Source organism: Podarcis liolepis, assembly GCF_965112155.1.
Source record: "Podarcis liolepis genome assembly, chromosome: 7".
Classification (NCBI taxonomy): Eukaryota; Metazoa; Chordata; class Lepidosauria; order Squamata; family Lacertidae; genus Podarcis; species Podarcis liolepis.
The window spans coordinates 25,666,941-25,683,183 of NC_139561.1; the positions used below are offsets into that span (position 1 = coordinate 25,666,941).

A 16,243-nucleotide genomic window follows, 5' to 3' on the forward strand; every position below is an offset into this window, starting at 1 on the left:
TCTGCATGCCACCGTCTAGGTGAACGGAGCTTTGCAGTGATGAGCCCCTGCCCCAAAGAGCTTACAGTAATGTCCTTCTTGCACTGAGTGACTTTCCATGCACAATTTTGGCTAACTTTCTCTCCCACTGCAGGCTAAGAGGAGACCCCACATGTATTGTTTGTTGATGCCATAGCTGGATTTAGGAGCTTCACCTAGCTGATGCAGATAGTAGAAAGGGCTTATTTTCCCCCCATTGTTAAGCAGGTAACATCAACCTGCCCAGACACCAGCATTACAGTAACCTGTGCTTTTGGCCAGGACCCAACAGAGGAGCTGGCATGGCTCAGTAACAGGACAGGCGTTCAGGACCCTGGCCAGCTCCTTGAAGCACAGATACCACCAGCTAAGGATGCAACTGCAGCAAAGGTGCAGAGCCACCTGGGGGGTTTAAATAATATTGCAGCCATTTAGCTCCACCCCCTCTGGGGGAAACTGCTGCACTTAAAGAGGTCATGCCCTATTTAGGCCAGAGGTTGCCAACCTTTCTGGGGCCCATGGGCCCATCTACAAATAGAAGAAACTGTTGAGGGCAACAAATGCACACTGTTCAACTGGCTGCAGCAAAGTGCTGCCTTCAGGTCTAATTTTAGCAGAAGGAAAGGAACTGTGGGCTCTTACAACTCCTATCTTAAGCACTGGCACCAGCAGGGCTGGGGACTACCACTGCTGCTCTAGGCTGCAGAGTGGTAATCGCAAAGTGCCCTCCCTCCACTGTGGGCAGTTCCAAAGGGGACTTGTCCTCAGAGACAGAGCCCTGTCCAGTGGGAGTTGACAGTGCAGGGTTTGTGTTTTCAGGGCTCTTACCAGGCCTGGCTCTGTCTGAACAGTTTCCCCCATCATCTCTATCATCTCTTCTCCAATATTTCAGCCTTCTCCAATCTGGAGTGCTCTAGACTGGTGGAGGTTGATCTATGCCATCAGGATTCTGGGACCATAATGAATGGCTTTCAGTAAATAAATAAATACATACATACATACATACATACATACATACCAACAAGGTAATTTACAACTTCAATAACAGCTATGCAACAACCAACATGCATGCATCTGTATTCCAGATGAAATTAGTTTGCAGAGATGCACAGTTTCGAAAGGCAATTTTAAAATGCATGCATTCAAAATGATGTATATCACAGAGACATTGGAAGCAGCCTTCTTCAGAGTCAGGCAATTGGTCTTACAAGCTTAATATTGTCTGAACTGCCTATATGGACTGGCATCAGCTCTCCAGAGTTACAGGCAGGGATCTATCTCCCAGCCTTACCTAGAGATTCCGGGGATTGGATCTTCTGCAGGCAAAGAGCACCACATAATGCCTGCTCTATGCTTGCAAGGAATCAGTCCTTCAGTGTGGCAGCACTTCTTATTTGGAGCACACTGCCCATTTATATTAAGTAAGTGCCTTCACTGTACTGTTTTCTGTGTCCCAGACAGGTAAATTTGACATGCTATTAAATTTGCAAATTTATTTCATTATGTATATATTTAAACTGCTGGCTGTATATTGCAAAAAGCAGTCCAGCTAACACCTGATTTTATTGGTAATTTTAATGAGGGCTTTATATTGTATGCCTGCCATGTACCAAGCAATCCTACGTTTTGCCAGATGACCCTCACCTCAGCTGGGCAGAGCCCTGCTTAAGCTAGGATGTGGGACTTACTGACTGAGCTAAGGGTGGGGAACTTACTCTAGTGTAGCTCCAAATCAGTTGTGAAAATGCAAGATCCTCTAAACCCATACTCTCTCATCCTAGGGAATCTTGAATTTTGATTGCACCATTGAAGATTTTGGGGATTAAGCTGGTATATATACCTTGCTAAATATAAATGAATGAATGAATGAATGAATGAATGAATGAGTAGAAGTGCAAGGTGAGGCTACATTCATTGGAGACCAGACCAGATGCACTGAAGTCTTTTTGTTTCCTTTCCACCAGGGAACCCGACAGCACTTATTTTGACCTTCCCCAGTCAGGGCATGCAGGGAGCAGTGAAGCTTCTAACCGCACAGAGGTCACCATGGATGTCTTCCAGATGAGAAGCATGAATGACTCCGTAATGGTAAGAGATGGCAAGAAAGTGGAAGGCTTTGTTGACTCAGTTGAAGCTGCAGAGGAATGACATGGTGATGTGTTGGTTCAAGGGACACGTCAGACTTCAAGCACTGGTAGGGCAGAAGGTAGGGAGATGAACAGTAGGTGGCGCCAGAGCCAAGGGTAGCCAGAGCCAACTGATCCCAGTTTTGTCTCCATCTTCCTCTCTACTGAGTTCTGCAAGAAGCAACACTGAGACTAAGGAAGTGGAAGCTGATAGGCAGTGCCACCTCCTGGGCTGTAAGTAAGAAGGCAATACAGCTGGAGACTAGCTGAGATCATAGGGCCCCTTTGACCCTAATGGAACAGCCTTCTACTACTACTACTACACAGAGAGAGAGACAGAGCGAGGGGGAGAGGTATTTCCCACTCCTAGTCTGAAATGGTACTGTCTGTCCTATCATTTCAAAACTCTACCAACATGTCCTGCAGAGGTTTGGCCTCAGGAAGCATTTGCACCAGCTAAATTCTCAAGGGAAGGAGGAGGTGAACTCTTTCAAGGTTGCCCCAATCCAGTAGATTGCTGCTTTAACACTACATCCTTTTCTTTTACATTTTGAATTTTGCGTGATGTGATTTCCTCACAATAAACCTCATTTTTGTTAATCGCACTACCTATGGATATATAAAGGAAACAATTTGGGGGACCACTTTTGTCATCATGGCATCACAGCAAAGGAGCAAAAGAGCTTCTTCTTCTTCTTCTTCTTCTTCTTCTTCTTCTTCTTCTTCTTCTTCTTCTTCTTCTTCTTCTTCTTCTTCTCCACCCTTTGTTGGTCCACATCCATCCCATGACTCCCTCCAGACACTGGTTCACTGTTTGCACTCTCTCTCCTGATCCAGATAACACACAGAGAGATAGATATTGATGATGCTGTGCTTCAGATCTCTTGAGGACTGGTTCCAATGGATCTGTGAGGTTTGTTAAATAGAATGGGAGAGAAGATTCAACCTTATGGGGAGGTGGTGCTCACAGATCAGTTCCCATGAGGCTGATCAAATATTTCCCAATGCTATTCTCTGAAACACCCTTGGATATCTTATCTACTCTAACTGATCCTTTTACTGGAGATTCTAGGGATTGACCTAAGACCTTCTAGATGCAAAGCAGATGCTCCACCATTGAGCTATGTTCCATCTTCCAGAGTTGCTTTTGGCTAAATCAGACCATTGGGCCACCTTTTGTCTTCTCTAACTGGCAGCAGCTCTCCAGAATCTCAGGCAGATGTCTTTCCCATCAGATGGTGAACTCAAGCCCCTTGACTTTACCCACACATCAGCCTTGTGAAGTAGGTCAGGCTGGGAGACTGATGCAAGGTCCTCCAGTAAACTTCACAAGTGAGCAGAGATTTGAACCTGGGTCCCTCCCCCGACACTCTCAGTACACTAGCAGTGTGATGAAATGTGTCCTCCGATTTCTCAAAAACTTGCTTTCCTCGCAAATGAAGCTTCAGATTTTCTGCCTCATTCTCAAGGCATTTTAGAATTTCTGTAGGATTTCTCTCAATGCAAGGGTTGGAGCTCACTTTATTGCTGCAAGGAGGTCACAGGTGGTTGGTGTTACTTTCTTCCCCAGTAAACATTTATCTGGGGCTCTGCAGCCTCCTGCCCAGTTCCCCCCTCTGCCCCACAGCTCTTTGAGAAAGAGCTGTGGGATGAGTCCCTCACAATGGCTTTCCCTGGGCTTTGATTGGAACGTGGGCACCCAGGAAGGCTGCAGGCCACTGATGAGATGATGTGTGGAATAAAAGCAAGGACGTTCACAGACCACTCCCTTGGCCCCCTCAAAAGGTACGCACGGCAAACAAACAAGCAAACAAACAACCCGAGAATTTCTCTGAAATTTTCATCTCCCCTTTCAATATTTTGCAAATGCAATTTTCTTTCATGTTATTGGATGGGAAAATTGGGGGGGGGGAATGCAGGAGAAGATTTTGGCACAGCACTCCTTTACATGCTGGATCAAATCAAGGACCCTCTGCATTCAAAAAGGAGTGATTTACCATGGAGTTGTGTGCCATCCTCTTTACACAGAGGTACCTCTGGTAACCTTCCATGGATCCCTCAAGGCTTCTCTCTGGGAGACAGTGGTGGAGGCTACTCCATTAGGGCCAATGTGGCACACTGCCCTACCAATATCAGTGCACCCTTTGCCTGCCACGCTGCTTACACCCAGTCAAGGGAGTAGCACTGCCCGCTGCTTCCTCTTCCTTCGTCTCTGTGTTGCCCTTGTAGAACTTCAGCAAGGAGGAGTGAAAGGGACCAACCCAGAATCAGCTGGCTCTGCCTGTCATTGGTTCTGGCGCCACCTACTGCTGGGCTCCTGCCTCCTGCCCCACTAGCCCCAGCGGGCACCAGTTGCCAGAGTTTCAAAACCAAAGCTGAAGCGACTGCCTATAGTTTCTCTTGGTTGTTTCCCTCTCCTTCTCCTCCCTATTCTCTTATCATGGTTGGGCTCATGGCTGCTGGGGTGGGGGAGGATATGAAGCAAGAGTCCCAAGAGGGAAGACCATCTTCCTTCCTCCTCCTCCTCCTCCTCCCCCCCTTTAAGTTCATCCACCTCAGCTGAACAGCCAAACGTCTCTCAGGTGTAGGAATGTGAATCATAGAACTGTAAACTTGGAAGGGACTCTGAGGATCATCTACTTCAACTACCTGCAAAGCAGGAATATGCAGCCAGGGATTGAACCTGCAACCTTGGTGTTCATCAGCACCACACTCTAACCAACTGTGCTATCCAGGTTTAAAGCTTCTGTTGCTTGACAGGACAAGTGGAAGGCAAACATTCTTGCAGTAGGTGGAGCACGTTAACAGCACAAAAGCAGAGGTTCCAATTCGTGCTGGTATAGAGGTATGCCGCAAGGAACCGTGAAAATGTTTTCCTGCAGTGATACTGATGCTGCAGTTCTAGGAATACAGGAAGGAGCCTTATACTGACTCAGACCGTTGGTCCACCTGGCTCAGTATTGTCTACAGAGACTGGCAAGAGTTCTCCAGGGATTCAGTTAGAGGTCTTTCTGTTGGGGTCCCATTACCTACTGAAACCCTTTCATATGCATATTGAGCAGTGTTTGTCTACTGAAACTTGGTTAGAGAATAGACTTTGCCTGTTGAAATCACACAAAGAGAGGTGCAAGAGAATAATAAAGTTGTTTGTTGTAGGAAATACACCAAAATGATTTTAGGAAATACATAGCAGCTAGAAAGGTTTCTAGTTCTAGTCTAACTAGCCCAGAGAACAACAAGGCAGCCATGCTTGCTCCTTCAATCTCTCAGAGGCTAGTTCAAAGAGGACCTGTCATCTTGAGGTCTAAGAAAGAAGTGTGAGGAGGAGAAGGAGGAAGTTGTAAACACGGCACCTAAGATGTATCAGCCTAAACAGAGAGAAGACAGAGAAAGAAGCGGACAGGTTAAATGTGCAGGGATCATCTGTGGATATGGATGTCCCTCACTCTATCTGTCGTAACCCCAAGCAGAGTTGCACCCAAACTTCCAACACTTTCATCACCTAGCTGAAGACCCTGGGAATTGAACCTGGGGCCAGCTGGTTGTGGGAAGAGGGGCAAGACACTCTGACTAGAAATCTGAACTGATAGTTTGCAGAGGGGTTTTGAAAGTTGAGTGCATGCAGCCCCAGAGGCAGTGGAGACTGGTCCATTAGAGCAAATGGAGTACTGCCCCCACCAACCTTTATTCCTCTGGATGTGCCTGGATAGCTCAGTTGGCTAGAGTGTGGTGCTGATAATGCCAAGGCTGCAGGTTTGATCCCCGTATGGGACAACTGCATATTTCTGCATTGCAGGGGGTTGCACTAGATGATCTGCAGAGTCCCTTCCAACTCTATAATTCTATGTCCACCTGCCTTCTTACTTGCAACTTGCCTACAGGGTAGCCCTGGCTGTCTTTTTCATACTCCTTAGTCTCAGTCCTTGCCCTTATAGAATTTAGCAGGTATGAAGAGTAGGATGGGGAGTAAAACTAGAATCAGTTGGCTCTGTCATTGCTTCTGGTGCCACCTGCTGTTGACTTCCCTGCTTGCTGCCCTATCAGTCCCACTAGGCATCAGCTACCATTGCCTAGGATAAGGATAACCAATGCGGTGCTCTCTGTGTTGTTGGACTACAGTTCCCATCAGCCCCAATGACAAATGCTTTGGGATGATGGGAGTTGGAAGCCAACATCTGGAGAGCACGACATGGCTAGGGCCACAGGTTTCCCAGCCCTCTTGGAAGCAAGGATCCTCTGTAACATTTTATTGCAGGTTCTGCTTGTGGAGTGCTAATATGCCAAGCCCTGTCAATAATATCTGAGCTGAACTGCTGTAACCCCACAATAACAGCCCCTTACGTGGGAGCCGAGAGGATGTGGTTGCATCCAGGTGAGTCTGGCTTAGAGAAGACCCGCTGAAATCATTGGACCTAAGTTAGTCATGTTGAGGACCTTCAGTGGGTATACTCTGAGTAGGATCCAATCTGTGGTTTACAGAAGAACTGATCTTGCCCAGAGTTGTAAAGTTCTGCACCAGGGTCTATATCTGGGTTTCCCAAACTTCGGTCTCAAGCCGTTTTTGGAATACAATTCCCATCATCACTGACTAGCTCCTGCTAGCTAGGGATGATGGGAGTTGTAGTCCAAAAACAGCTGGAGACCCAATTTTGGGAAACCCTGGTCTACAGCCTAAGATACTGTGGGCTACAGGGCAGTGTTGAGGTCACTTGACCCAACACAAACCATGTCATGTACCCCACTTTATAGAGAACAGCCCTCTGTTGGAAGAGGACGAAGGAGAGACCTGGGAGATGCCCAACCACAGTTTCCACCTGGACAGTGGCTCAAGCTGACCAAGCATGGTCATCCTCACTATGCTGAGAAGTTCCAATTAAATTGTTCCAATTAAATAGCTGTCTTTATCTCTAAATCTGCCCCTGCACATATAAATTAGCGTTATGGGAATGTGACGTAGATCTCTCTCCTCTTTTGCCCTCTTTCCCAGAGAAGTGAGAGTGGTCGTTCTCGCTGCCCCTCAGACTCTTTCAAGTCTGCTGGGAAAATGGAAAGCTCCGTTGCTCATGGAAAGTGTATGGATAAAGGGATGGGGGACGAATGCAAGAGGGATGGGCAGGAGGCAGTGAATGATAAAAGGAGACTTCATCCCAATATCTCCAATGGTCCTGAGAATGTGAATGTGGATCCAGAGGAGCCTGCTGGTTGATATGCATGCACTTGTTAGTATGTGTACTCACATCCCGGAGTGTTGAGAAGTTCTTTTCCTATGGTTGGTAATTACCGGGCTAAGTTCAAAGTGCTGGTTTTGGGGTACAAAGCTCTCTATGCAGCATGGGACTATGAAAGATCATCTCACCCCTTATATACCCAGTCGATCACTGCGTTGCAGGTGAGGGTCTCCTGCAAATGCCATCTTACCAGGAGGCCCTTTGCTCACAATGTATAAACTGGGCCTTCAGTGTGGTGGCTCCTGCTCTCTGGAATGCCCTCTCCTTGAATACTCGACAGCTGCTGTCTCTGTTGTATTTTCGGTGCCTACCCTCCTCCTCTCCCAACAAGCCTTTTAAGTTGAGATCTCTCCCAGTCTGCATCTGTATTGGAATTGTTTTCAAGGTGGTCTTTATCGTTTTATCACCTGTTGCTTTCTTGCCCTGGGCTCCTTTGTGAAGGAAGCGCAGGACAGAAACAATTCCTTTGGAAGGAGAGGCGACTTGGAGTCCTGCTTTTGGCAGGCAAGCTCCCAGGTTTTGTTCTTGATGGAATTGGAAATGGGCCTTGTCAGAAAGGGTGGAGAGTCACTGTGGTTCAGCATAGACCAGGGGTTAGGAACCTCAGGCCCAGAGCTGAATGTGGTCCTCCAAACCTCACTTTTTGGCCCTTGGAACTCTTCCCAAGCCACAACTCTCAACTATATCCAGAGGCCCTGGGGGACAAGGTGGACACTGAAGAATCACCATGGTGTCAGGGTTCGTTCTTGCTCAGATCTGGAACCAGGGGTCTCATTGGAGGAAGAGCAGGGGGAGCACAGCCTCTCCTTAAGTGCTTCTGCCCAGCTGGACCATCCCTCTTGCTTGCCTGGTGAAGGATAGAGATGAGTGTCTGCAAGTGTGAGTAGAAACCAATCTACTGCACAAAGCTGAAGCTTACATTCATTGCTCCACCTGCTCTTGCCTCTAGTACCACCCACCACTGGCATGTGGCCCCTGGAATATTGCCCAGAAGGCAATGTGGCCCTCAAGCTGGGGAAAAAATCTGCATCTTTGCTGTTGATGATTCTGAGATGGATGGACCAGTGGTCTGATGCACTAAATAAGGCAGCTGCCCATCACCCTCCATGCTTCCTGATCCTCTCTTTGCCAGTCCTTGAGACTCTCTCTCTCTCTCTCTCTCTCTCTCTCTCTCTCTCTCTCTCACACACACACACACACAAAATCAAAAGACAAACTATCCAGATCCACACCATACATTCAAAGCACGTTCAGCACTCATGACTTCCCCCAGAGAATCCTGGGAACTGTATTAAAAAAAACTGTAACATATTAAAGGCATGGGGCATTGTTGCTCCATGAGGGGTAAACTACATTTCCCAGGGTACTTTGGGTGAAAGCCACGTACTTCAAATGTGCGATGGAGATGCTTTAAATGTATAATGTGCAAGGTTGCCATATTTCAGAAAGTGGAAATCTGGACACAAAAGTTGTTGAGCTTCTTTTGCAAAATCTCTTGCAAAAAACAAGGGTTGCCGTACGACATTTTGTTGTACGGGTTTTCACAGACATTTTGACCAATTTTCAGAAATTCCGCCCGGTCACTATTTTTGGCAGGCGAATCCCAGCTATGTCTGGGTAATTATGGACATATGACAGCCCTAATGGTGTGGACTGAAGCCTTATAGGTCAATGGAGAGAAGCTTTCATGCAGCTTCCCAGCTTGCAGACTCCATGATATTAAAATCCATTCATGCTAGTGGTACGGAAGCAGCACAATCAGTACCCTGCTTTGTACTCTTGGATATACAGTGGTACCTCAGGTTAAGAACTTAATTCATTCCAGAGGTCCGTTCTTAACCTGAAACTGTTCTTAACCTGAAGCACCACTTTAGCTAATGGGGCCTCCTGCTGCCGCTGCACCACCGGAGCACAATTTCTGTTCTCATCCTGAAGCAAAGTTCTTAACCTGAAGCACTATTTCTGGGTTAGTGGAGTCTGTAACCTGAAGCGTATGTAACCTGAAGCATATGTAACCCGAGGTACCACAGTATCTGCATCTATCGATCGATGGATTGATACATGTTTTTGTTGCAGAAAGAAGGCCTTCTCTTTAAAGCACAGACTTCTATAATCTATTACTATCTGTCTTGGGAACAGACCTTTTTCTCAGCTTCACAAATACACACACACAAATACACACACACACCTGGGGACAATTTCCAAATCGTTCCATTTGCCCATGCAGAGAAGTCTCACTCTGTCCGTGACAAAGCAACGTACCACCGAAATCTGTTTCATGCAGCTAAAAAAATATTTTGGACATGGGAATTAAGTCTGGCTCAGTTTTATTCTGCAGAAAGGACACCCACCTCACACTCCAACCCCCCCCCCCTTTCCACTGAGAACCAGTGGTACTGTCCAATACATCACCGGGCAAGTCTAGGCCTGCCTATTTCTTTAATGAATAGTCATGAGAGAGGGAAAGGGGTGGGTATGAGTTTTGTTGTTAGATGCAGCTAGATGACAGAACCAAGGTGTGGGGAGGGTGCCGGGGGTGGGGGTAGAGAAGCAAGCAAAATAGCCAGCCACCAAAGTAGCCAGCCCCACATCTTTCCGCTGCCCTTTCCCCATTGGCACACCACAGGCACTTCACCTCCCCACTTTTGCATGCCGTTTAAATGCCCCCCGCGGCTCCACCGTCCACCCCTTGACTCCATGACTCCGGCGACAGGGATTTCCCCTGTTACTTTTAAACCCCAAGAAGACTAAAATGCTGTACGCTAGCAACCCAATGCAGCACTACACCACGGTAGGTGTCGACTTTTCTTCTGCCGAGGGCTCGGTTCCCGCGACGTGGTGGCGCTTGGCTAGACCAAAACAGGGCACCTGTGGATTCTTGAGGAATGCCAGTGTGGGCTGGCTCAGGATGGGTTGAATCAGGGTAGCATTTGCTTTGCCTGTTAGCAAATGGTTCGGTGGCACAGGGCATCTGCTTTGCATGCAGAAGGTCCTGGGTTTTAATCCCTGGCATCCCCAGGTAGGGCAGAGAGAGTCTGAAAACCTGGAGGGACGCTGCCAGCCACTGTCTTTGCACTTCTGAGCATGTGGGGAGATGCACTGATCTCACTCTAGCAGGCTTGCATTGAAGATGGAGTTGGGTCCCACAGCACAGGATGCTTGTTTGGCAAGGCATCTGGTACGGTGGCTCAGTGGTGTATTTTGACCTTTGTCTCCCACATGTCATTTTTTTAAATGCTTCTCTTGCGGGTATTTCCCTATGCATCCATAACTTTGTACGGGAGGCTGTTTAGGAAGCTGCTCAAGAGGACTGGGGACAAAAAAGGATCTGTAAAACCAAAGACCCGGTACGTTTAGGATATGGCAGTCAACAAAGACCACAGGGGAATCTACGTTGTCCTTTTTAGGAATGGGATCCTGCGATGTAGCCTACGCTGTGACAGTTCAGCTGTTTGCAGGGGTTCCAGTGAAATGCAACACAATGTTTTGGTCCTCAGCATGGTTTTCAAAGAGTGACAGAGGAGGGTTTGTCAACATGCCCACAGAATTTGGCTCCTTACCACAGTGAATCGGAAACGAGCTTCCTTAGAATAAAAGAAAGGCACTCACTGGCAATTACTGATGAAGTTCTTGGCTCTTATTTCAAATATTATAAGTAGATAAATGCCTTTAATCAATAGTATGTGTCAGTTAAGTAGTCCATTAAGTGTTCCATTAAGCAGTCAGTTATATTTTGCTCAGAGTAGACCCATTAGGCTTTATCTAACATTAGTCCTAGAGTAGACCAATTCATTCCAATGAGTCTATTTTATGTTAAACTTAGTTGGATACAACCCATTGAAATTAATGGGACTAATGTTTGATAAACCCAGACTCTTGTGTTGGTGCCCTAGCCTTTGAAATTATCGGATTATTGCTTGGTTACAGATATGAAGGCTTGTTTCCTTATGGGTTTTCTGTGTTTCACTGATGGCATTCATACATTACTGTATGTGCTTTTAAGGCAAGTATATTAAGCACTCTTAACAAGTGAGAAAGCAAGACTGAGAAGAATGAGACTTCTGCTTGAACATGTTACGTTCGGGTGGCGTGCTTCTTAGCTTTTCTGACATTATTTATCCTTGACAATCTCAAAGAGTAAATACCTTTTTATATAGAAAAATCACCATGTTATACTCTTAAAGCTATCTTGCAAAGAAAGCAATTTCACAGTAATTATTTCCATTTCTCTTTTGCTTTGATCCATGAAATCGCAGCACAATTAACAACCCGCAAGAACATCTCCAATGGCACAGAAATTTCCACGAAGTTTACGACGACAAACAATCCCTCTCTCTCTCCCCCCCCCCATATATATGAACAAGGGCAATGCTAATTCATGCTCAAACCCTTTGCTGTAACTTTAAAAGTCGCTCCAGAGCCTGGCTTCTAAGTTGCATTTATTAAATTCTGGCCATTTCATTGGGATCCTGCTTCCTAGCTTGGACCCTAAATGTATTACCTAGAAGTGAATTGCACTAAAATCAAAGGGATTTATAATCTGATTCTTCACAGTTAGAAGTTATCTGTCAGTTTATCACTCAGCATTTAAGGTGATCTGCCTTAGACCTTGTTGTCTACCAAACAGTGTAACACACCCATGGTGCTCGGTGGGGTCTGACTCTTAACTTGCGCTAATTGGCGTGAGTCACTCACGGTAGCTGCCTCCGATCCTGTGTAATGCTCACAGGCCATGTGTTTTCTGTAACCTTAGGAGATAATTGCCAGAGTCAGGGTGACTGTGTCTCTTTAATTTACATCACCAGTAATCGCCACCGTTGTGGTTTTGTTTCTTCTTCTTCTAAAACAAGCCATTTATTATCTGTATATCTTGCGCTCCCGGTAATCTCTCGTCTAGATTTCTGATCTGATCCATGCTGGATTACATTTAGTAATTCTGTCATAGTACCACATACTAAAGCTCTTGAGGGTGTAGCGCAGTTAAAATGCTGACCAAGTTCATGGCATTTTCTTGTGATAGTACACACAATTTACTGTATTTTTCGCTCTATAGGACACACTTTTTCCCTTCTAAAACGTATGGGGAAATGTGTGTGCGTCTTATGGAGCGAATGCAGGCTGCGCGGCTAAGCCCAAAGCCAGAACAGGGAGATGGAGTGCTGCCCAGCGCTCCGTCTCGCTGTTCTAGCTTGGGGATGGCTGCGCAAAGCCTCCGCAGGGCAGTGGGGTGAAGGTACCCCACTGCCCTGCGGAGGCTTCACAGGCTGTCCCCGAAGCCAGAACAGCAAGAGGGATCTGGCTTCTGGGGTTCAGAATTTTTTTCTTCTTGTTTCCTCCCCCCCCCAAACTAGGTGCGTCTTATTGTGCAGTGCATCCTATAGAGCGAAAAATATAGTAAATGCCATACATACACTTACTCACAAGGAGTCTTCCCTAACATGATGCATTTTCACTAATATATGCATTTCACTAGCATTTCTATGCACCCTGCCCCCTGCTCCAGTGTATTCACAGCTTTGTGCACATTATTTGGTTACTGAACTGCCACCAACTTTGATGGCCTTCAAAAGAGGATTGTACAAATTCATGGAGGCAAGGGCTACCAATGGCTACTAGTCGTGATGGCTAGTCTCTGCCACCATAGTTGGAGACAGCCATGCTTCTGAATACCAGTTGCTGAAAATCAATGGAGGGGAGAGTGATCTTGTACTCAGATCCTGCTTGCGGGTTTCCCATTGAAGAATCTGGTAGGCTACCATGAGAACAGGATCCCGGGCTAGATGAGCCTTTGCGCTGATCTCACAGGTTGTTACTGTGTTCTTTTATCTTTTCAGAAAGTGCCAGTTAGGCAGAGGTCCGCAATAGCATCCTAACTAAAGTGAATCCATACCCGCTGCCCCCATTGCAACACTTCTATAGAAATCTATGGTGCAATCCCATGTGGAATGCTGTGCCCAGTCTCAGAAGAGGTTGCAAATCAGGGGAAAAAAAGGAGTAGAAAAGGGCAACTAAAATGATCACCAAGGTGCAGCAACACCCCTACAATTTTCTTTTCTTTTTTTGAACTAAGATGCTCCTATCCCTGCAGCCTTTTTAGTTCAAGAAAAGAAAAGAAAGTTCGGATTTTCCAAGTGCCGCTATTTTCCAGGGACAACCCCAGATTTAAAGAAGTCATATGGGTTTCTGAATTGATCCAGGAATGTGCTGCTTTCCCTTAGGATGTCTCTATTTTCATCAGAGAAATATTGGGGGGTATGGAATGTCCCTATTTTCACCGGAGAAATGTTTAGTTTGAGTAAAGGTGGGTGTGGGCAGAGGTTTTTTTTAGAAAGTTAGGCATGGTGTGGAGAGAGTGGATGGAGAGGGTGTTGTTTTTTTACCCTCTCTAATGAGACAAGGACACAGGATCAGCTGAAGAAATGGATTGGTAGGAGATTCCAGCCCAAAGGAAGGACTGCACCCAGGGCATAGATAAACGATGGAAGCTGCTACTGCAAAATTAGGTGATGGCTTGAAAATGGGGGTTAGATACATTCTTGGTAGTGGAGGAGGAAGCTGGAGGAAGTATATTATGCCCCTGATGACTGGTTGTTGGGGAACAACGGTGGGATGGGCTTCTTGCAGCCATGTCTTTATGGTGGGCTTCCCATGTGCATCTGGTTTATCAGCTTGGCAAACTGGATGCTGTACCTTTAGTCAGATCCAGAAAGACACCTCTGATGTTCTTCTTGTTGTTTAGTCATTCAGTCGTGTCCGACTCTTCATAACCCCATGGACCAGAGCACACTAGGCACTCCTGTCTTCCACTGCCTCCTGCAGTTTGGTCAAACTCATGCTGGTAGCTTCGAGAACACTGTCCAACCATCTCATCCTCTGTCATCCCCTTCTCCTTGTGCCCTAAATCTTTCCCAACATCAGGGTCTTTTCCAGGGAGTCTTCTCTTCTCAAGAGGTGGCCAAAGTATGTTCTTATGCCTATTCAATTCCCCATCATTAGCAATGGAAGGATCTGCTAGTTTGTGGCATCTCAGTGTCTCATTTTTCCAATCTTAAATTCAGTTCTATCTCTTTCTGCAGCAATTTGCAATTCAATCATCATCATCACCATGAAAATTCTTCAGCATTTTAGTGTGAGTTTCCTCCTGGTAAACACATTTTTGTATTTTCATGTGTTTTTCAGCCAGAAGTCTGTCCTGTCCTGTTTTTTTAATAGTTTTTTTATATATATTTTTAAAATGAAAATGTTATGCTTAAATTATATACATCCTTGTACACACTTTCCCCTGAAATATGCATTTTTTGCACATACATTTTATGCATTTCTTTTATGAAGTTCACACTTTATATGCCTTACACCTTTGTACACATTAGATGGTATCCAGTGCTAGTCCTACTCAGAGTAGATCTTCTGAAGTTAATGGGCATGACTACCTTCGTTTCGGTAATTTCAATGGGTCTGGTCTCATTAAGCCTAGCATTGGCCACAACCCATTATCCTCATAAAATACAGATTTCAGTATATGTCTTTTGAGCCAAAACTGCATTTTTAAAAAACGGACTCTGCCGACTCTGTTCAAGCTGCATATTAGCTGGAGAACTGCGAATTTGGTTGGTTTGCTTTAAAATGCAGACAAAACAAAATTCTCTTCAATTCCTATTTTTGGGGATCTCTATCTGAGGAGGCACCTCAAGATCCATGGTGCGGAGGGCGAAAGCATCCTGGAACTGTATTATCAAAGAGGACAAAGGAGTTTTGCATGCATATTTTCGGGGAGAAAAGAGGTGTTCTCCACCAGTGCATGTTCAGTCTTGCTCCGAATTCCAACTGTTACTCACTGAACACTGATGATATTGTAGGAGTTGCAACGCGCTGGAGGTCTTGCTTGACATGGATGTCTCATGTTGGTACTTTTTTAAAAAAAAAAAAAGAAAAAGAAAGGAAGCTATTAGAGTGCAACATCAGAAAGTTATCCGTGGGTGAGGTTCGAGAATCCCAAGTTATAACTTGTCCCTTGATTCCAAAGTCTGGTTAGTTTTAAAAACCTTAAGATTGATGGCATGTTGGTAACTAAGGGGAGGGTAACTAAGTTCCATTGCTGTGTTGAACTGGGGATCTGCAAAATGAAATCCACCCAGCTTCTGTTGCTTTGCAGACACATCTTCAGAGTTTTGCTTTATCTGGTGTAGAGTCAGGTCGTTGGGTGGGATCCAGTGCTAGAGTAGACCCATTGATGCTGATGGGTGTGGCCAAATAATGTATATGATAGGGTTGCCATACATCCAGATTTCCCCAGAGATGTCTGGGATTGCAATGGTGGAATTAGCATCTGGAGGGGGGAGGATTTTGGGAAATCGGCAAAATGTCCAGGTTTTTGAAACTCCCCCCTAAAAAATGTCTGGATTTTTAGTTCTTGAAATATGGCAACCCTGGTACATGCCAACCAGATGAACCTCGGGGTCCCTTACAAGTCTACAGTCCTATGATTCTATGGCTGTACTACCCTCTCACCAGCAGAGCCGTCTTTCCTATTGGGGTTACTGGTGTGTTGCGCCAGGGCGCCAGCCTCTCAGGGGCGCCCCAGCGAGTGGGGGAGCTGGGCGGCTTTACCGGTGGCCTCCCATTTCCCTGCATGCCCGCCAGCTGTGCCCCGTCAACCATATGGCTGGCGGGCATGCAGCTTGCCTCCAAAGCCTCCGTGGGAGGAGAGTGATCCCCGCAGAGGCTTAGGAAAAGGTCAACAACTCTGGGAAACAGGGGTGGGGCGCTTGAGGGATCTTTGCACCACGGCGCCGGATATGCTTAAGACGGCCCTACTCACCAGCAAGGTAAGGTTAGCTCCAACAGTTTCTGGTGTATGCTGAAAACAAACAA

General features: G+C 46.1%; 2 protein-coding genes across 4 annotated transcripts in view; one reads left to right on the forward strand and one right to left on the reverse strand.

Moving 5' to 3' along the window:
• Positions 1–16,243, reverse strand: part of LOC310711310 (putative oxidoreductase YteT) — a 154,245-nt gene that overhangs the window by 12,077 nt on the left and 125,925 nt on the right. The window lies entirely within an intron of this gene.
• TP73 (tumor protein p73) overlaps positions 1–16,243 on the forward strand; it is a 78,458-nt gene that overhangs the window by 6,697 nt on the left and 55,518 nt on the right. For 2 of the 3 annotated variants that reach the window (XM_083513036.1, XM_083513038.1), the window contains one exon: positions 1,983–2,106. In XM_083513036.1, coding sequence (XP_083369162.1) covers positions 1,983–2,106 — 124 coding nt within the window. Of the gene's footprint in view, positions 1–1,982; positions 2,107–9,876; positions 10,164–16,243 lie in introns of those variants that run through there. The other variant, XM_083513037.1, reaches the window with a different exon arrangement.